The 23,259-nt window shown below is 35.8% G+C and overlaps 1 protein-coding gene across 2 annotated transcripts in view; it reads right to left on the reverse strand.

Annotated features, from left to right (window-relative positions):
- MACROD2 (mono-ADP ribosylhydrolase 2) overlaps positions 1–23,259 on the reverse strand; it is a 1,131,713-nt gene that overhangs the window by 893,596 nt on the left and 214,858 nt on the right. For both annotated transcript variants that reach the window (XM_081941614.1, XM_081941613.1), the window contains exon 5: positions 7,630–7,746. In XM_081941614.1, the coding sequence (XP_081797740.1) occupies positions 7,630–7,746 (117 nt within the window). The remainder of the gene's footprint in view (positions 1–7,629; positions 7,747–23,259) is intronic.

Raw genomic sequence — 23,259 nt, forward strand, 5'->3', positions numbered from 1 at the left:
AACACTCTAAAACGATCATTCTCATATATTATCTGAGGAACTCTTATGATACCCTTGTAAGAAAGTGTTATCCCAATAAGAGAATTGAACAGCTGAGTCTAGGAATTACTAAAATAGCAGCTAACACCTCTTAAGTGACTTCCAAGTGGCAGATCTGAACTGCTAACTTCCTCAGTTACGTGTCATATTCAGTTGTTAATTTTTTTAAAAAAATAACTATATAAAATCAGCTGTACAATATATGCTTTTTCGTAAAGAGGTGGAGGGTCACATACATAGGCATACAAACATATGCATACATCCAAAATTTCTATGAGAGAGAGGGGGGAGGGAGGGAGGGAGAATGAGATTGTGTGTATGTGCTGTACATGCAAATGGACATCATATATAACTCCAACATTAGCAAGTCACTATATAGCAATGTCTCCTTGAAAAAAAATGCTTTCATGATTTTATATTAAAAGAAAAATATGCAGAATTAAAAATACTTTATTGTCCCATATGTATACTCAATATATGTACTATCATTTCATTCGATTATAATATTCTAAGTAATCCAAAACAAACTTTAAAAAACTTATCTTTTACTAATGGCTTCAAATCTAATTTTCAAAATAACACCAGATTATTATGCATACACAACAGAATACTTCCTAATCTCAAGAAAACTTTAATTAACCAGTTTATTTATATCCACTGTGAATGATGCCAATATAGCTTCTAAGTACTTGCATTACATCACGAATTACCTTGGAGAGCATAGTTACATTATCACATTGGATTGATCTACATTAAGTTTATCAGAAATGTGAGTTTATGTCCAAACAACATTTCCTAAAGGGCAGAGGCTACATTAATATATTTCCATAGTGTGCAATTTATTTGTCTACTTTAAAACAAATTCATACTGTACTTCAAATGGCAGGTTTTCCCAGGATGACTAAAATAAAATATATATAAAATAATTAAAATACATACTAAAATGCAGTGGTTAAAATACGGGGTCAAAACCAAGTCAAGCAGAAGCCATATACAACGTTTAAGCACAGCAATGTGTTTAAAACCTAATGTATTAATTTATTAAAATACATGGAACAATAAGTATTCCTTTGCCTAATGAAAAAAATAAAATAAAATAAAAACAGAGCTGGGCATGGAGTACTTGGAGAGCATTCCAGATAGGGGCTACCACTGAAAAGGTTCCTGGATAGATGCTTACTACACCTCATCATGAAAGAGTATAGTGAATGAATGACTGCATAGTGATAAGTTTAAAAACAAGATTAAGGAGTGGACTACCATAGTGATTGTATCTAAATAATACTATAACTGGTACACGAGAGAGGGGTGGAGGGAGGGAACACGTCACTTCTCAAGGGTGCTGAATACCACTCAGTTAAGCAGATAAATCATTCACTAAGAGCATCTCTGTCTTGTCTAACCTAAGCTTCTTTTTCTTCACCCTTAGTCAGCTCATTAACATGGCCAGGAACTGATTCAGCATTTCCACTGTCTTGCTGTATCTAAAGGAAAGAAGGACAGAGACTGAGCTACATATGGATGATATTTCACTTTGAATCTCCAAATACCCTCTGAGTAGCTTCACATAGATGTTAAACAAAATGAGGAAAAGTAGATTCCTGAATATGATCTCAGTGTTTTTCTATGTGAACAACCCACCAAGGAGAAGATAAGAGGTCCTCTGGTACAACTTTCAAGAAATAATCTGATCAGAACCACCACAAAATTGTTCCGGCCATCCTCAGCACAGATAATCTTCCAAATGCATGAAATGATGAATGGAATCACAAGCTTCTTAAGAGTCCATGAAAATTAACATGATTGTACTGACCATCTCTCTCTTAGGAGGGGTGAGAGAGAGGAAACTATAGCATGATCAAGGCAGTTTCAGGACCAAAACCAGGACTAAAATTGATTGGTAAAGATCTAAAAAAAAAAAACAATTTTATCCAACGTGTCTAGTTCTGATAAGTCATCACTTCCTTGAGCACTATCCCCAGGAGAAGATCCTGGCTACAAGTGTATAATTGTTCAAATATTTTGTGTCCAATTATGTTCATTTAAAGAAAATGATCATCTTCTATATCTCAGATGAATAGATGGCCTAGTTTATTACATCCAGCAAGCCATGATGTGTAAGAATAGATCAAAATGACATTAGCAGCATTAAATTCCTACTGTGATCATGAATCTTTAAGAAATGTTCTTAAATTTGGTTTAGGATTTTATTCCATTAAATAAAGAAGACAAAGAAAGCATAGTCTCATTCAGTAAATCTTCACAATAATCAAAGTAATCATGTACTTTGAATTCCCAGTACATATTAGGGAGTTGGAGAAGAAAAGAAAAGAAGCAGTTCTTAATGCTTTTGCTTAATTTTAGACTAATATTATGTTATAGTTTATCTCAGATGAGATTAAATAAAAAAAATAACTACCTGCAAGAAAGCAATGGGACCAGAACAGCTCCTTTATAACCTAAATTCTCTTTGGTAAAATAGTTAAGGAGTCACAACCAATTTTAATAGATTGAATTCATAAAGACAAGCAGAGCATAATATCTGGAAAGCATCATGACCAGTGGTGGGATTCAATTTTTTTTACTATTGGTTCTGTGGGCATGGCTTTGTGAGCGTGACGTGGATTGGTGGACTGGATTGGTGGGCGTGGCTTGGTGCGCATGGCAGGGGAAGGATACTGTAAAATCCCCATTCCCTCCCGATCAGCTGGGACTCGGGAGGCAGAGAATAGATGGGGGGTGGGGCTAGTCAGAGGCAGTATTGACCGGTTCTCCGAACTACTCAAAATTTCCGCTACAGGCTCTCCAGAACTGGTCAGAACTACTGAATACCATCTCTGATCATGACTATGAGAGACTAAGATCTAACTCTAACCAATCAATCTCTCCTGGAAATTATTATTTTTTCCCATGGACTTTCAAAAGACTATCTTTCTCAAGAGTAGAATAGTCTTGAAAAGTACAAAAGATGATACCTTTCAATTATACTATGACTTTACCAGAAATTTGTCTATATATAATTCCGGGGTTGTTAATTTGTGTGGCTGAGCTGATTATGATTTTAATTTTATAAAATTTTAAAAAAACAAAAAATAAGTGTAGATAGATAGAAACCAGAACAGAGTGGATTTATAGATGAATTGGAACAGACTAAAAATAAATTGATCCTATCTTCTCTATTGACAATCTTTCCTTAGGGTGATCAAACTAGCTTATATTCTCATCAGTTATTTCCTAGCCAATGGACTCCAATATATTATTTTAATCTTTAAAATTGGATTAATTGCTTCTTTATCAATCCCTGGATAACACCGAGATCATTAGAATATTTACATCATCCCACTGAAGAAAATTCTGAAATCCAGTTCTAAGATATTAATACATACATAATTATTATTTATAAGGAATGAAAGTGCATGTTAATTGATCAGTAGCCACATATACCCCAACTGCATATTATGTTTCTGAACTTCTTAGCCACAGCAGTTCTCAATTCCCATCCTGGCAAAGATGCTGGAGCAGTCATGTAGTCTCTCAAAAGAAGGGCCTCTGACCCCAGATTCACTTGTGCAACCACTCAGTTAGTGTAAACAGCAGCACATCAAATATGAAAAATCTCAGTAACTTTCGGAAGAAAACTGTAACAAAACAAGCTCAACAGTTAGTAGGCTTTGCTGTCAGAACACATAAGTTAGGGTATGACAGTGATGATTTTGTAACCTTCATTATAAAGGTCTCTGTTACAGAGCAACTTATTGTCAGAAAAATGTGTACTACGTGCAACCTTATATACTTGACTATTTGTGTGCTTCGAATCTTAATGCCTGACAGATTTCTTATATATTGGCTCCTTTTTACCCAAACCCTGACATCTGCTCTCTTGCTCTCACCCAATGGAACTTAATCTAATATTTCTGAAACATCATATACTGTTTTGATATTGATTTAATGGCTACTGTTTCATGAATATCCCTTTGAATTACAGATGGATTGGCTCAATATCTAGTTGTAGCCCATGAGAGGACAGGTGCCCATTTTTTAAATAACCTATACAATAAGATGTAGCAAAATGCCAAGAGATTTTAAAATTATATAGAAAAGAAGGCTCCAGCTCCAGAAAATTTGTAGATTTGATCAGGCAGCAAATGGCATTATATAATGCAGACCAAGGGACCACTATGACAGATCATAAAAGTAAACCATTGGGATCATAATAAACTATCCTTGTAACCATCCTAGACTATGCCCAACTAATCTGTCTTATTCCCATAGAACTGGTGTCTGCAGAATGACATATGATGAAAGGTACATGACAGTGTTATGTATTATAAATGCTGTGACTTACATACTGTATCAGGTATCATGACCAAATATGTAATAGTGCCATTTGTGTAATCACATCACTTTTGTGTTACAATTTGCTATGGCTGCCTGATGAGTACGAGAACATTCACATAGAAACAGCAGAACCAAAAAAGGTCTGGGTCATGATGTGATTTTCTTTTTAAAAAGAGGAAATTTTGCTCACTAAAATAAGGCAGGCTGTGGTCACCAAATAGGCCAGAAACAAATTAAAAGTATCAATTATTTTTTGCCAAATATTAGTATATTTTCTCACTTTAAAATTATGTGTAAATAATGCTTCAACCTGCTACCTACGGTATACAATCCTGATATAACCTTCTGATGTCCTTCATTTATTATTCCACAATCAACCTGTTGTTGGTGCATCATTGCTTATTTTCTGTCTGCTGACTGCATTTCTTTCCAGATTACAGCCTCCAGATTACTACTACTAATACTATTAAATGGAATTATTTCCCTTCTTCTGCTACCCAAATCCTCTTTTTTAGGAAAGGCAGGGTTAAATCCTTCAAAAACTAAAGAAGCAAGAATTTGGTTGTCCTTAGTCTATCCTTCTTGATAGACCTATTTAACAAGGAGAAATTGGACTCTATTCCACTTTTTTACACTTTGGGAAAAGCATTATCTGTCATTTCTGACTACAAATCTGGGAATCTCTAGTAATAATCATCAGGCCTTGTTTTTATCCAGTTGTGTACTTGGCTTCTTCTCCCCTCCTGTTTTAATGTCTAGCCATTCTATTCAGTTCATTGAGGAAACATGGGAAACCATTACTTTAGCTCTGCAGAATCACACACCTATTCCAAAGAAGGGAAAATCCATGAATTTTTTACTCCTCTTCCAAAATCTTTTCTGTCTTACAAAGCCATTTTAGCAATAAAGAATAGATAGCAGAATGTGCAGCCTTGCTCCCTTTTCTTCGCCCCAATCTTTTTCCTTTTATATTCCATTTTTACTATCTTATTATAGATCATTATTAGCTGCTCTGGGATACTTCAAAGAAACACGCGTAACGCCTAAAATTAATGGTTTCTTATTAAAGATTCAGAGCTTTGTGTATGCCCCTAGCTTATGCATCCCTATTTATATGACAGGCAACATAATTCAGATTCTCTGCAGGAGGTCAGAGAAGGGATGAAATGTTGAATGAAAGAAAAGACTATTGCAGAGTAGTTTCCCAAAGGAGCCTCCTTTTATGGATGGGAAATAAGAGTTTACTGTCCCAACAATTCTGGGTTTTGAAGATCCTGAAGATCTTTTTCTAAGTGAATCAAGCTGCAAAAGGGTGTTGAGCTTGAGAACAGCTAAGATATAAAAAAGTTTCCAACTTTAGTAGGAAGGCAAAGAATATTCTTATATTGAGATCTATAAGATGTCTATAATTTACCTGTGTGAGCTGCTTCGTGGCAGGAAGGTAGCATGATTTGCCTCTTATTGGCACTTCTCAGCAGTTCTCAGCTTTAAGCTGTAGTTCCATTCCTTGAAAGAGGTTTCTGCTTATACACAAAAGCCTCCTCCATCTATTGGGACAATTCAAGGTAGCCTTCAAAGTGAAACATAGCAACACAACCTCCTTTTGGTTAGAAGTTGGGGGCATGCATTCCTTCACGAAGCAGCTTTGTAAGGGATGGGATTACATAAAAGCATCTTTCAAACTTTTGCACAGGTTGAGATACAATGTTCATTCAATTGTACCATGGGCCTTTTCTTGGACTGAAATTGATTTTACAGTGCCGACAACCTGGAGTACTGAATATATCAGATTTAATTTTGATTAAATGTTTGACACATTTAATACTTATAAACATATTAATTTTGATTAAAAGCATAGAACAGAAATTTGCAACCTCTGGAACAGAGCAGCACACCTGACAATTTTGAGCTGTATAGAAATGACCCTGAATGTCCAAATTATTCAGCGAGTTTTACAGTATAAAATACAGCCTACTTTCTAATAACTGTTATTATACAACCAAGCTGCATATTACTATTTTGGTGTTTACGTTCCCAAGAAAGATTCTACTATTATGTAACGTAGAAAAGAAGATAACCATCTCTTCATTTACATATAATGGGATTGTTGTCAGTTGGAGATTTTGAAGTGAGAAAAACATATTCTCATATTGAAAGCAGTATTCCATTGAATGCTTAGGTGTGACAAAGTCCTGATAGTGTTTGCCAATCAATCTATGCCCAAGAGCTGAAACAACATAAATCACTTTCATCTTTTTTCACTTAAAATGAATTTGCTCCCAAGGAATCTGTATCAGGTCAAAAGCCATGCATCTCTCTATTGCTCTGTCCTCAGCCCAGCAGGATTCAATCACAGGAACATTTGCATTCAGAAGGAATGACCACATCAATAAAGGCTTTATTTAAAGGCAGAATGAGAAGATAACACACAGCAGTACATAAGACATCAATGGGAAAAAAACCCTCCACAAATATCAAAGAATATAAACACTAACAAATACAATTTTGAAAAAATAAGAACAAAGAAAGGCCTTATGCCTCTTCTTCCAGTCACGATGGCAGGCAGACCCCTTCGAAATCGGAAAATATATAGCATCATCTTGGATCTTTCTGAACAACTCATACAGACTCCAAAGTGAAATTAATCACACCTGGTTTCAATGACCTCATCTCATTTGATTTGGCCAAGGCTGAACAGAATCAACTACGCAAGCCAGCTATCAAAAGATTAAGGAGCATTGAAGATGAGAAACACCAATCTACATAGGTGTTCTGTAATAAGGACAGGATAAAATAGAATATAACCTTTTAATAACTAAAATAAATCCTTGGTTAATTCTGTGTGACATTACATGGGGATATAAAGCTTTATGTGCCACACATCTAAGTTAAAAGAATACATTTCAACTATGCCTCCTGATGAAACCACCATCACTACAGCCATGCAGTCAAAATTAAAATGTTTATTCTGTTAAAATGCTAGAAGGCTTTTTCATAGGCATAAATCTGTGACCCGTCCTATTTCCCAAAGTAAGCTGGATGCATCCAATTATTTAGAAGAAACTAAGCTTTTAAAATATTTCCATTTTCCAAAGAACAAAAGTTATCATAAACCACACTTAATTAATTTCATGAATGCTTCATTACGTTAATTTGTTGAAAATTCAATATAAACATATAAATGTAAATAAATAATATATAATTTCACTTGATTTTTTTTAAAACAAAAAAGGTATGAAATAGCTTACTCACATTTTGCTGGTAGATCATAACCACAAGTGATTTTGGCTTGTCCAGTTTCACAGCCGCTCAGACTGCGACATTCAGCAACTAGACAAGGACCAGCAGCTCTATGTATACATCCATCCACTAAACAAAAGAACAGAGTTTTCAATTAAACAAACTTTTTCACTGCTTTCACAAGAATGAGACAGAACAAAATCAGCTTCCAACAACAACAACAACAGTAGTAGTAGTAGTAGTAGTAGTAGTAGTAATAATAATAATAATAATAATAATAATAATAATAATAATAATAATAATAATAATAATAATAGCAGCTTCTAAATCCAAGCCTGTTTGGGGAAAGATAGGGAAAATGTTTAATTTGAGAGTTGTCTTTCATTTACTTATTCCACAAAGAGGAGAAAAAGGTGTTGCCTTTTGTTTGAAGTTCCGACAAAATTGTAGCCAAAAACCTACCAGGATCTATCTGTTATGGATTAATGCAATAGGAAGAACTCTCTGATGTAAAGATATTCTGCTGGGCTAGGGAAAAAATGGTTGACCAAGCTAAGACTTTTTCTCCTGTTCAAGAAAGGGGAAAAGAGAAAACCTTTCCAATTTTGTTTAACAGCGGTAGATCCTTGATAACAGTGAAAGTTGATAGAGAGTCCCAAATATGGTCTAAAATGCATACAATGTATTCAAAGACAGACTTTACTTGCAAGGTATGGATACGCACATGCCCAGAAAGATACTGACAATATATACTCCCCCCAAAAAACCCCTCACCCCACTCACATTACATTTCTGTCATGTTAATGTGACTGGTTATTAACTTATCTAGTTACCAAGTGAAAAGAAAATTGTGTTTGTTATTATTAAAAACTCAGTCTGAAGATTAAAGTTTGATTGAATATTACTTTGTGGATCTATCTAATCCCTTTGGGTTAGTGGGTAGAATATTAAATGTTTGAATTAAATAAATAAAAACATTCCTCTAAATTACCTGATACTTGCCGCATCATAAAATCTCTTATATAAAGCAATATGACTACCACATTATTGCTTTATTTCTGCAATATTCTAAACATTTAATAACTTAAATTATAACATTTTCAACTGTAGTATCAACCAAAATTGGAACATTCCTAGTGCTCACTGTCACTGAAAGGAACAGCAGAAGGGAGGAGAGATTTTTTTTAATTTCTATTTCTATTAATAAGAAATAGGAGAAATATTTCCCCCAATTAGAGATGCAATATTAATTAAAATAAATATCTAAAACCAATAAAAATAACTGCAAATATTGCTAGTTACTACACTAGTGGCAATGTTACAATTTATTACAAGAATACCGTAGTCACCATATGTTCCTTTCATATGTTGAAATTACAGAAAGGGACAAAAAGTAGTAGAATATGGTGTGATCCAAATTTAATCTCTAATTCTACAAATATTTACATGAACAAAGGAAATCACAATCCATCTTGTGGACATTGAGTTTGTAATTCTGAGCTGCTACATCCATTCAATAAATCTGTTTCCAACTAGATCCATGTAAGAGAGATGGGGCTAATTGGTTTACTCCTTTTATCCCCTTAAATCTTATGTTTCCTATAGTATACTGAGATAAGAAGATAGTGAGATTGATCTCTTTGGACAAAAGCCCTTTTATAAAGTTGGAGTCAAATCATGACATTTCTATCTCAGTCTTTATAAGATAAGGCAATTACCATTTCCCCATACAACAAGGATTTCCAACCAGTTGACTTAATTAACTGAAGCCTTCCGTTCATTTCAAAATGTTCTATAAATAATAGTTTGGGACCACTGTAAAATTGACATTTCATTTTGCTGCTACCAGTAGTCTTATGACCAGTGAAATAGATAAATCAATGACACATGTGTTTGATCTGGTCTAGATATATGAACCAGGTAGGAATGTATGAATCAAACTGGAAATTATCTATAGTAGGGATATCAAACTCACATTGACACGGCAGCATGACCTGACATATTGGGACTTTTTCCCCCTTTGCGAAACTGGGCATGAACATAGCCAGTATGTGACACATCCGGCCCATGGGCTGGGAGTTTGACAGCGCTGATCTATAGTATCCCTAACCCTGTAGTAATTTTCACCACACATATTGTGAATGCTAGTTTTTCTTCCTTTAAGACTTCAGCCAAAAAAAGCCAGATGAATGTAGAAATATTAATAAGATTAGAAAAAAGAAATTCTGTTGATTCTGTAAAGTGCATTGTATTATAAGTAACCAACATTTTTTATCTCACTTAAAGGAGTGTATACTATGACATAGCATAAAGCTAGAGTTCACATTCCTACATTTAAATAGCAGATCAGAATCAAGTCACAATCAGGTTTCTCATTACTGCAAGTTATTCAGGAGATTATTATTTCTTCTTATGAGTTTTCTGTTGCTCCAGTTAAATGAAAGGATTACAACATACATAGTAAATATGCCACTTTACAATACATAAAGTAAAGAAACCCTTGTATTAAATCAATGCTTCTATATATATATATCACTATTACTGAGCTGAGGTAGAGGGAACATTTTTCTTATTTTCTTCTCTCTTTTATTAACTTTGGGATGAATGTACAGTTTACAAAATTATGTCCCCTGGGCCATAAACAGTCAGAAGCAACCAAATAACAAACATTATAATAAAATCGCAACAATGCATTAAAAGCACATTAATATTATAAATAATTGCAAGCAGCTTGTTCTCATGGCATATTCAAGGCTTTCATACAAAGCCCCTTTCACAGCATGTTGAAATTGGCCACGGAAAAGAGCCAACCAAACCAGCACATATTATATAAGCTGTCTTTAATAACTTCTGTAAGAATACCCTTTTCTGGGCTGAATCTTGCTTGGCGAAGGTTAGCTACAAGCCAAGCTATTCTTGATTCCAAACACTGATTCAGCATACCCACAGCATATCCAGGGTTAGCATGTAGGTTGACAGTATCAAATCTCCCTAAGTAGTTGCCTCTGGTTGTTAAATGATCAAGAGAAGAACATTGCCCTTCAAGTAACTACTGTGGAATTATCATTTAAGTATTTAAGAAAAACAAAACAAAACCCCAAGTTGAATTATTAACTCTATAGTCTTAGAAACTGCAGTATGAAATTGACTCAGATGATACTTACTGGGTCAAGTGCTAGAAATAACCTTTCTTGCTATAGGACAAAACTTGAAGGTCTTGTGAAAAAGGTGCTTGCCGCCAAAATTATAACGAGTCATCAAATATTCCACATTCAGTGGGGAGCTTTTATCATGTGCTATGAATATGAATGTTTAAATAAAGGGAACAATGCTTCTATTGCAGACTCACACTGTATTACTGAAGACAGTTTAATAAATACAGGGCTAGATTTTCTGGAAAGACCTGAGAAATAGTTGATGGGATAAAAAAGGATATTACTGGATAGTTAAAAACAGCATTTTAAATGTAAAATCAGATTTTAATGTTGACCATTCACATGTAAACTGGGTCCATCAATCTGTATATAATAATCTACACAAACAAAATCCTCATCTTCTGTAAGAAAATAGTCTGTCGTTTTTTTGAAGGCAATTCTGTCAAGCATATAATCAATGATTTCACCATACACATGCAAAACATAGTTTTGACATTTCATACTTTTTCTAAATTTATACTATCTCAAAAGAAAAAAGAAAAAAGTTTTTAAAACTTAATAAGTTTTCTAGTTGCACAAATTCTACACCACCAGAAGGTTGTCTCTAATTCCAACATCACTTGAAAGTTGCAAAATTAAGGAGTTATCATGTCTTTATCAGCATGGATATCTGTCCAAGGTAAATCAAGTCTCTTCTAAAATTAAAAGACAATACAAAGTGCAGGATGACCACACACATGATAGAGACAACTATATATCTCAATTTGTAATGCTATGCTAACAAAGGTTAAACAGTTGAGAAAGTCACATTATTAGTGAAATATAATAAATATATTTATCAAGAAATCTCCATAATGGGGTTAATTAAATGGCTACTTTTTATTTATATCCTTCAGAATTGCCTCTGATCACAATTCCCAAACATTCATGAATGATTTCCTGCCATGATTTGTAAAATAAACATTTCTGTATGATTTCCTGCTGTGATTTCTCAGGGGAGAAGCATATGAAAATTATAGCAGGAGCCAAAATGTAGTGGTGTGCACAATGCTGGACACTTCTAGGTTTGTCCACTTTGCAGTTCTGATAGGGAACCTGGAGTGGCTCCCAGTTTTCTTCCAGGTGAAATTTAAGGTGCTGGCTATCATCTTGAAAGTCCTACAGAGCATGGGACCAAGTTATATACGGAACCACCTATCACAGAGGTGATCTACCTGCCCTACCAGATCAAATAGGATAAGCACATTCCAGGTTCCTTCCCTGAAATGTTACCATCCAGTGGAACCTCAAAAAAGACATGCCTTTTCCATGGCTCCCCTCTGCCCTGTGGAACACCCTGCAGCAAAAGCAGGGCACACTTTCTGAGTTTTCCAAGCCATTCCAACTTTTTTTTTTTTTGTAATAAAATTTTATTGGTTTTTCAAAATTTATAGGGAAAAGGGTAAATGGACAGGTATACAAATTTTGGCAGTTGCAAAGTGTGTGAGGCCCCCCTCCCTCCATACCCATAGCGTACATTTATATATAATGCATTAGTATATAATTGATTATAATCAGCATATTAGTTCTATTATTAAATTCAATCAAATTAAACATTACAATATAAAATCCAAATATAATTCCATTTTCACTTTCGGTCAATTTATAATAATATGATTTTCATATTTATTTCTGTGATCTGAGTCTTCTTGCTATTGCCCCATCTCCCTCCACTGGCAGAGCTCTGGCCCCTCCCGTGTCCTGCGTGTCCGTTGTAGTATCTGGTGGTTTCTCTAGGAGTGTTTTATTTTTTTCCATAAAGGCCTGCGCCTCTATGGGTGAATTAATTCTGATTCTTGTCTCCTCCCAGAATATCAGCATACCTTCAGGCATCAACCATCTAAACCACACCCCTTTCTGGTATAATTTATTCGCTAATTGCGAATAATTTTTTCTTTTTTCTCTAATCTTCTTAGGGATCTGCTTCAGAATGGTTATCTCCATATCATGATATGTCAATGCTTGCCCCCTTTGTACACCCAGAATTTCATCTCTTGTGGTTTTTCTAAGGAATTTAATGTGAACCTCCCTGGGTAAATTGTGTGTTCTAGCATAAGCTGAGTTCACTCTATAAACCAGATCTATGTCCCACCCCATCTGTTGTTTTTCTTTGTGTGTATAGTCAGCCAGAATGTTTGTCATGATGTCCCTTATATTTTCCCCATCTTCTTCTATAACATTTTGAAATCTAAGATAATAGGACATTCTTTCAAATTCTAATTTCATCTGTTGGATGTCAAGATCTTTGTTCCCTTTCTGCACGGCTTCCACCCCCCCCCTCACCTCCTCCACCCCCCCTTCCACAAGATTCAGTCTTTGTGAGTTCTTATATATTTGGGCTTGATTTTCTTTAATTTCATCTTTCATTTCCCTTAACTGTTTCTTGATTTCCTCCTGGCCCTGTAGAATTTGTTGAAGCATTTGTTGAAAGTCCATCTCTGTAGTCTTATGTTGCATCAGTTCTGTTATCTTTGACTGTGTGGCTGGACTGGATGTTGCGGATGTTGGAGCAGAAGTGGCAAAACCAGGTTTTCCAGGAGGGGGTCTTTTAGATGCCATCCTTTATAACGTTAAAAGTTCAGTCCAAATATGAAGTAAGCAATTAGAAAAGAAGGGTAGCCAGGTGAATCCGGGAGCAGAATAACCAGGCAGAAGAGAATCTCTCCAATAAGTCTGGCAATAGATAGAAAATTTCCCCTAGAAGGTTAAAAAAATACCAATCCACAAGAGGTTCCTCTGGGAGACACGGAGACAAAGACCGGAAGCCTGAATTTTAAAGGTGGAGTCAGGTTTCAGAGTTCATAAAGACAACGGAAGTGTGCCATCTTGCCCTGCCAGTTTTGGGCACAGAGGCATAACAAAGTTTTAGAAAGTTCCAAAAGTCCTCAAATCATTGTAATATGTAAAATTAAATTGAAAAGAAAATCATCTCAGCCTAAGTGAGGCTTCATTCGTTGGCTCTCCCCCCTCCTCCTTCCCCGGGGGCTGAGAGCAAAATTGTTTCTTGCCGCTTGTCCAAGGGGGGGGGGAAACCCCCCTCCCTCCAGCCGCACCTCCAAAATGCTCCGAAAGTTGTTTTAAAGTTTTAAAAGCTGAATCAAATCTTCATGCAAAGTAAGGGATGAAGAGAGAGGCAACCTCACCGCACCGCAGCTGCTTCCTTCAATTGTAGCATTCTCCAGTCGGCTTGTAGCGAGGCGCGAGGCGTGGAAACGCGATGCGCCCTCCGAGCTTGCTCCCCGGTGCCTTGGGCGCGCGAGAGAGCCCCCGCCGGCTGCCGCCGCTGCAGGAGACCTCCGCGATGCCGCCCCTCCGGCAGGACCCCTCTGCGGGGTGTCCTGTGCCCCCCAAGGAGTGGGGAAGCCCACCGGGGAGCCGGAGCGGGCAAAGAGCTGCCCGTCGCCGCCGCCGCCGGAACCGGAACTCAAGCCATTCCAACTTTTCATCTAGGTGCTGGAGTCAAGTGGGGTGGAGGCACGGGTTATGTTTGGTCATGTTTTACAGTTTTATGGGTTTTTTTAATAGTATCACATTTTTATTGTTGTATGAGCTGCTGTTAGCTGTAGTTTAAGATGGCAGCCACACATATATTTTAAATAAATAAACTACCTAACAGCTTAAAATGTATTAATGAGAAGCATCATTGAAACGAATTACACATTTCATCGCCATGATTAAAAGTGCTGTTAATTGGGGTGGAACATATGGTAACTAAATTTGAATGTTCGTCTTGAATTCTAGGACCAACTAACTTAGAAATGTAGTCCTTACCTAATTTCAAAACAACATATTATTTATCCTCTGTCACAGATAATAGGACATTCTGTTGAAGTCTTACAGAATTTATTCTTTTATCATTTACATGGCACACTGATTATGTCACACAGCAAGAGTTTATATAGAATATAAATATAGGGATGTGATTTCTTGTTTTACTGATGATGCTCATCTTGCATATATTGGTGGGAGCAGATGGGCTTCTCCTTACAGGGTTTATTCTTTCAAAAACAGTTTCAAAAATTAGATTCAGTTCAGGCTGCTAGTAGATGCCCATTAAATCATCGTGAACCATTAGCATTGCTTTTAATCAACTCTATACATGGTATGCAATCCTCTCATGTTAATTAAAACATCCCAGTTCCTAAAAAAGAAAGCTTCCTGCTGTTGTGTTTACCTACGTAAAGAAACCAAAGAGCAGAGCACATTACTATATAACGAATTTACATTGAAATATTCTTTTTCATTTATACCCAAATTGTAAGATAATTCTTGAACTACCTTACAAAAATTATAGCATCAGTATGTATACAATACAGACATGTATTACAAATGCAGTTTGTAGGGGTCATATACCATATTTTGCTGCCATTGTTCAATGTTCATTTCAATGACTTCTAAAATAACTTCTGTAATATACCACTGAACGGATGGAAGGGATTGGAGAGGATCAAGTTGAAAGTTGCTGATTTAGCAATGGGAAGTCCCCAGTCTAGCTCTGTTATTAAACCTGTCAGAAACGTAGAATCTAATTTTATTATGCTTTAAAAACAGATGAAGGGTTTTTTTTGTAGCTTTGTTAGTTTTCAGGAAGCCTAGCCTATATTTGGGGCATTGAATTTACAAGATTCTTCCATGCTACTAAAAATGTGTATTGCCAGAAAGGGGAACTAAGATTTCCCTCCTAAAATTACATAATATCTACTTAAATTATGGGAGATATGGAATCAGTGGTTTTTTAAAAAATATTTTTAAATATGGAGGAGGGAAGGAAGGAATGATGAATTCTATTCTCCAAAGAATAGGTCAACCTATTCTGCAAAGCACCTGAAGGCAGGACAAGAAGCAAGGAAAGAACCAAGCTAGAACTAAGGAGAAATTTTCTGAGAGAACAGTTAATCAGTGGAATGACTTGCCTCCAGATGTTGTACGTGCTCCAACACTGGAGGTTTTTAAGAAGATATTGGACAACCATTTGTCTGAAATAGTATGTTTCCAGCTTCAGCAGGGGGTTAGACTAGAAGACCTCTGAGGTCCCTTCCAACTCTGTTATTCTGAATTTCTAAGGGAATTGACATTTTGTTCATTATTTCAATATCTATAATGAAGATGCACATATAGTGATTACTCAATGTTCTTTGTTACAGTAACACAAACATGCATACATAGAGAGATTAGGATGTATGATTATGATGCCATTAGGCATTCAGCGCAGATTTTATAACCTTTAATCCTCATTGTGAAGCTCATTGGATCCATATATGCATTTGCATCCTTGTTAGGAAACTGTTTTGGTTAGTGAGAGATTCCCTGATTTATATTTGAGCTTGGAAGAACTATAACCAAGTATACTTTATAGTATGCCAGAAATACCTGAAACTCAGTCTGAAGCCCTGGTGGCGCAGTTGTTAAAGTGCAGCATGGCAGGCAAACTCACATCTTGGAGATCAATCCTGAGGGGCTCAAGGTTTACTCAGTCTTCCATCATTCTGAGCTCAGTAAAATGAGGACCCAGATTGTTGGGGGCAATATGAAAAAAATGCTTACATTTTAAACTGCCCAGAGAGTGTTGTAAAGCACTATGGGTCATTATATTATTGCTATTGACATAGCACAAAATGGAACAAAGAAGGCATCTGTAAAGCAGACTCAATAGGCAGAAAATAAAATTCTCCAATACTTACCAATCCATGCCACCATTTTGCTACCTATTGCTTCCAGAATCAGAGCCTAACTGGGTTTAATATTGCTCAAGACACCCTGGTCCTGCAACCATATTCATGTGATATTTGCCAAATATCACATACATAGACATACCCAACACGTGGTATGGCCTAAACAGGCGGTTGTGTCCAGTAGTGCCTAGTCTTTAAAGGAGATCTGGCAGCAGACAGAATGTCTTGATTCTGTGGATTCAAAGGTGGCAGCAAGGAGAAAGGAAATGGGAGATTCAATCAAGTAATACTAGACTTTACCCAGACTCAGGATATGTTGATACTTAAAGTATCTATGGTCAGTTCAGAGACCAATATTAATATCCACTAGGATTCACCACATAGAATAGATGTGCATGGATATAAAGGTATCAATTTGAACACCTACTTTTTTTTTGTATCCCAGGCTTTAATCTTTTAGGAAAGTCTAACTTAGTGGTGGCTAACCTTTTCCAGATTGAGCGTGCGCCTGAACTCCCCAAATCCAATGTGTGCATGGCCCCTGTGCGTGCACCCCACCTCCTGTGCATGCGCACCCTGCATGCCGTCTGTGCATGCACATGTGGCCCCCCGCACACACCCCACCCCTGCACATGTGCCCCACCCGCATGCACCCCACTCCACCCACATGCGTGGTATAGACTCGATGATCAGTTGGCTGGTGGAAGGCACGTGTATATGCGTGGTAGAGCTAAACTAGGGCAACGGCTTGCCTGCCCACAGAGACAGCGCTGCATGCCACCTGTGGCACACGTGCCATATGTTTGCCATCACAGGTCTAACTTTTATCAAAGAAAATAGACTGACACCAGTTGCAACAACCTGCTTTGCACTTGTTATACATTATGAGTCTCTCTTCTACCTCCATCTTATGGCTTATAAGATTACCATGGATTCTAAGAGAATAGTTTCAAGAGCTGCTACTGAAATTGATGGTCTGGACCTTCTGGACCTCTTACTTTGAAAGGCCTCTATGGCCAAGTGAGTCATAAACTCTGTTCAAAAGAGCTGTTTACTCTTTCTGGAAATGCAGGATGATTGATTCTTTTTTTCCTCAGTGGGGAAAAAATGTCATTCATTGTAATCAGTTTGTGCAATCTTCTTGTATAAAACCTAGCATACAATGTACTGCTTATGCTGCTTCTTTGCACAATCTGCAATTTGAATTACTTGATGAATTTTCAATTCTGACCTTGACTGCATTATTTTGAATAATTTGCTCTTGAGCAGCCAAAACCAAGCCTTTAGTTTCTTTTTTAATACTTTGGTTGTAGTTTTTATTTTTATCCACTTGTCTCCTATCTTTTGCAGAAACCTATGCTAGTGCTTTTCTTTGTTGGCATTCTGTTCCTGTTTTTAATTACATTATTTATTTATTTTTTCATGTGCCGTCATGTTTGTTTGTGACTGTTTTTTTTACATAATCTCTGTGGAAGATGGGAGATTAAAACGAGTGAAAAACAAACAAGCAAACAAACAATAATCAGCCAATGCATGTTTTTCTTCTTTAACAATTTGTTTGAATTGCAGTAAACCTCTGCTCAATTTCTGCAGGGTATGGATAATCTATCAACATCACTACAGGGTTAGTGAATAGACATCTGTTTTCATGTTTTTTTATCCAAACTGTCCAGTTTAGCTTATGTCCGGTTAATCACTCCAGCAGAGTATCATATCACAGGTATAGCGCAGGTATTGATAGCTTTAATGGTGTTTCCACCATTCATTTTTGACTTTAGCAATTTTTTCACTCTTTGGATTTATTCTTTATTAATCACATTTTTAACTTGTCTATGATTGATTATCCAACTGTAATATGCCCAGATACTTGTAAACCTCATCCTGTTGGCTCCTATTGTTTTCGGCATTCAGCATTTCAATTCCATTATTATTTGTGATTCCATTATTATCACTCTATATTGTTTATATTTCCTTCCAATCGTTCTGCATCTGCTGGCTTGATTGCTCAGCCAACAGTCTTGAGTGCAGTAGCCCATTTTTCACCAGATGTCCAAGAACTCCAATACCTAGTGCAATCCTTGTTGACCCCAGTGACAAACAAGCTGGTATTAATTTCTGTAATTTATGTCTCACCATATTTTTATGGGAGAGACAGTCTTTGACTCCTCTGATGAGACCTGTCCAATATGATTAAACCTCTGGCATATCTTTCATCTTCCTCAGAGCATACAAGCTCCATAACTATATCAAGGAAACTGCGTCAATGAGGGCCAAAGTAGCCATTGTGTGTTGTTGTGACGATGATGATGCTTATATATTCTCTTTCTACATGGAGCCTGCAAGGTTAAAATAACTTGGTTTACCATTCCTCATATGATACACTGTACATTTTGCTTGCTTAATTATGCTGTCATCATCTATGAAGCCAATGCCATTATGCTCAGCATCTTTTGTTAACAAAATTGTCTGGTACTGTTAATATAATGCTATGCTTTGAATTAATTTGCAATTCTCGGGATTTTTTCCTAGTAATAAATGAATCAGTGTTCTACATTATTAAATTGTCCAATGTCTTCTATACTATTTTAACAATTAAATTTTGAAGGGCTGCTAGGAGTTTTAGTACATGGCTACTGTATAAGTAATTCATGACCAGGCATAATATTCTTTTATTCCGTACTTTAAAAAGATATTGCCTGTGGCTTTTTTTGTAGGCGGTTTTTGACAAATTTAAATGCTGTACTCATTGTTTTAATATACCTCAAGCAGAATCCCCTTAGCACATTATTGTGTTCTTGCATCTTCTCTAAAGCAATTACTTTCAGAATGATAAAATGAATAGTTTGCTTCCTAGTTAGTGCACCAAATGCTATTGATCATGTCACTCCTTTAATTCTTTCTCCTTACATAAATGCATGTATAAATGTATTACACAGAAAAAGCACAATGTTATGTGCATAGAAATGTCAGGGTCTCAGCCAACTACATACCCATCGTTTTACAAGCCTATTTACAAGATAGTGTAAATATAGGTAGTCACTTCTTTTGTTTACCTTATTCCCTGAGTATGTTCATCATTTTTTTTCATATTCATAAAGTAAAATTGGGCTCTTATGCCAGATGGGTAGGAAGGAGAACAAAAATAAAAGTAGAAAAAAATAGACTAATCTGTAAATGTGTAATTTCCTCTTGCCTTGAATTTTAAATAGCTGGATCTTCCAGTGGAAACGAGAATGGTGTATTAGTCCTGTCTGAAGATGGCAGTATTTACAACGACATTTTACTTTATATTTATTTATGAATATAAATCACTTAGTTCAATTTAAATTATACATTTGGATTGGTTTAATATAAATTTGACACTAGTTATGTTTTCTCTAAAAAATGCTTTAGAGAACTATCCTCATTGAGAGGAAGATAGTATTTTGCATGAGACCAACACTAGTTGGATGTCATAGAAAAAACTAAAGCAAAGAAGATGTTTATTTATTTTATTTATTTATTATTAGCGTTTATATACCGCCCCCTCTCCCGAAAGGGACTCGCTTTGTTCTGCTTTGGAAAAACAAACTGCGATATAGCTTCATTGGTTTTCATTGGCGGACTATTTCTTGATTTAGATACAAAGCAAAAACATTTTTTATCTAGTGTGTTAAGAGTTTTCTCTGTTCATTTGCTAGATTTATAATTTTCCTTTTCATCCTACAAACACAATTTTGCCAGGTATGTGGATCTCCATCTCTCACCCCTTATTAACCAATACATGCATTAAGATTAACTAGAGATTAACCTTGTTTATGGTTCAACTCGTAGTATAGGGGCCAGACTATGCTATAGTTTATTACTCAAATTCCAGTTTTTAGGAAATTTTCAGAAAATATAAAAACCTTCTGCCAGGCTTTTAATTGTTAATTTATATTATACATTTGTTTTTATCAGGATTTTAATAAACCAACGTTTATTTTAGCTTAATTTGAATATTCTTACTCTTGAATGCTATGTTGAATTTTGCATGGATAGAAAGTCAGGGTACGATCAACAAAAATAAAATATAGACATTAGGTAATTGGAACTGCTATTTCCTACTTGTTGCCCAATGATCCTCAACAGATTTGAACCCTTTAAAATGCTCTTCGTGCAGTATAAGGGGAGATTTGTATGAATGGATGCAGAGTAAGGACCTTACTCTATAGTTGGTTCACATTAGTTGGTTCATACCAAGAGGAGTTCAAGTTCAATGCATGACACGGTTTTGCTTAAAGTTACAAAGTGTACACTTTTACAGTTACAGCAAAAAGCACTGTAAAATAGTAACTCAACCTATAAAGAAGATCACCAAGGAAGTGTTTGACCTCAGACAAAAGGCAAAACTGACTTGAATGAATTTAGAAAATAAAATAAAAAAAGACTGATTATCGCTTACTGACACATGTTATCTAAAGTAAAGATTTTAGCAGCTGACACAGTTTTCCACTTCTGATCTAGCCTGATCATTGACTCCTTCAAAAAGGTTGATGCTTCTCCCTCTCTCAGATGTTAACTATCTCCTTAACCTAGGCGGTCAAACTCTAATTAAAGTAGCAAGCTAAGATGGGCAACGTTGAACATGTAAATCATTAGCTGAATTTACCTGTTCCCATGTTTCTCACCAACTGGAACTTATCAAATGCATCTGATAATATGAGGATGTGAATATAATTTCTAATTAATACAACTGTATTCATGCAATCATATCCGATGTGAGTAAAATCAATTCAGTAGAAAGATGCTTAAAATATGTGAGTCTTGCTTTAAAATGAATTCTTTAACAGTTCTATCTGAACTCATAAAAGCAGGTGTTTACCAGCAACTAACTTTATGTAATTGAACATTCAAATAATGTCTCGTCATCTAGCTATCAATAGCATCTTGGTGTTTATTTCATTAAAAGAAAAACCCGAAGAGAATGCTAACAGACCAACCAATTTAATTAGAAAAGCAACCATCATGAAAACAGGTGTTAAAAAGCAGTTGGTGACAAGAGACATAAAAGCTTCAATGTTATGCTAGAAAACCCCTGGCCTGTTTCACACATAATGCTAAGATATGATTCAATATTCACAAAACACTGAAAGCCCAAACAAAGACTAAGTCTTTAGCGTTTGTTTCCCATATTCCATTAATTTCTAGTCACCAGCTAAACAAGCCGACTTCACACTGTGAGCTTTATATTTGGAATTTTAAACTGATTTTTAAATATAGAGTTTTGATTTTTAACATTACAAGGCAAAAATCAGAGACAACAAACATGAATGGTGGTTTATATCCCGGTGATTAGAGAACAAAGAAATAGAGGAGTGAATACTAAAAACCAATGTTTTACTAGATTACAGTTTCTTTTGTATGCGTTTTATGTGACTCAGATTTCTGTTATATAATACTGACAAAGGCAAATCACAATTGAAGCTACATATTAGTGTGGGCAACCTGGTGCATTTTATTATGTCCTCTTTAATTGATTCATTTTTCAATATAATCAACCTCAAAACATCTGAAAAAGACAAAATTACTTCCTTTTCCCCATACAACCAATATAAGTAAATCCATTTCTGTTGACTGTACAAAAAATGAACATAAAATTTACACATTAAGAGGTTGTTGACACAACTGATTCACATTGTTCCCCTGGCATTCAGTCCATGAGAATTATACAACAGTTACAACAGATACTATCGACGTGCGAACTGCTTCATTTCTTGTCTTAATTACTTTATTAAATACAAGTGGAAAATGTTTTTATAAGGAAATATTAACTATGTTTCTGATTTGCATTCCAAAATAAAAATGTTAAATCTCATCAAGATAAAACTCTTGTGTCAATAAAATAAAAAACCATTAACATGCAAATATTCAAGGTTCAAAAATAACCATGCCTTAACAATTGAGCAACAATTCTAGATCCCATGAGTGCAGGAATTCATAAGTCTGCCTTAGAATTATTATTAAATTTCATTTGCAGTAGCAATGTTAAGTATTTGAAAAGATTATTTTCAAACAACCATATAATTTAACATTAAAAAGAAACTTAATTTAACTTTTTGTCATGAGGAAGCAAGTGAATACAGCAAAGCTATCGAACAATCCTAAAGTACAGGACCACTGTTATATTAAGAAAACTCAATTAATCATCATAATAGAATTTTTTGTGAAATTCAGCCATAGTGCAAATTAATGAACTACTGTATAGGTGCTAATATATTAGCATCCTTCTGCTGTGTCTCACACTCTGATTTTTTTAAAACATTACGTCAAAGGTGAGCTGCTGTTGGCTCAGACCGGTTCACCCATACTGGTAGTTCCAACCACCAGCTGGACCCACCCACCGGTGCTATCCCATCCTATATATCTCACTCTCTGGCTCACTCTCCCCGGCCACGCAGCCCAGCTGATTTCCACGCCTTGCCCGCTCTACTTACCGCAGCTGCCCAAGAAGATGTGCTGGAAGCTGCGTGCATTAAATTGGCGGGTGTATGAAGCTGCACACAAGCGTCAAAGGTGCAGGTGTGCACGCGAGCGAAGCACATTTGAATGCATGCGCTCAGATTTTCGGTTCTGCATTAGACGAACCAGTTGTTAATTAAGAGAAGCCCACCTCTGCATTATGTTGACTTATAACATATAATCATACTTCTTGATTTTGTGAATTATGCTAAAGCAAAAAAGACTAGTTCTTCCAAGCAAAGAGCTTTACATATGACACAATATGTGTGAAATGCACAATTTGTTAAAAGGAATGT

This window comes from Natrix helvetica (assembly GCF_964273705.1).
Source record: "Natrix helvetica genome assembly, chromosome: 2".
Classification (NCBI taxonomy): domain Eukaryota; kingdom Metazoa; phylum Chordata; class Lepidosauria; order Squamata; family Natricidae; genus Natrix; species Natrix helvetica.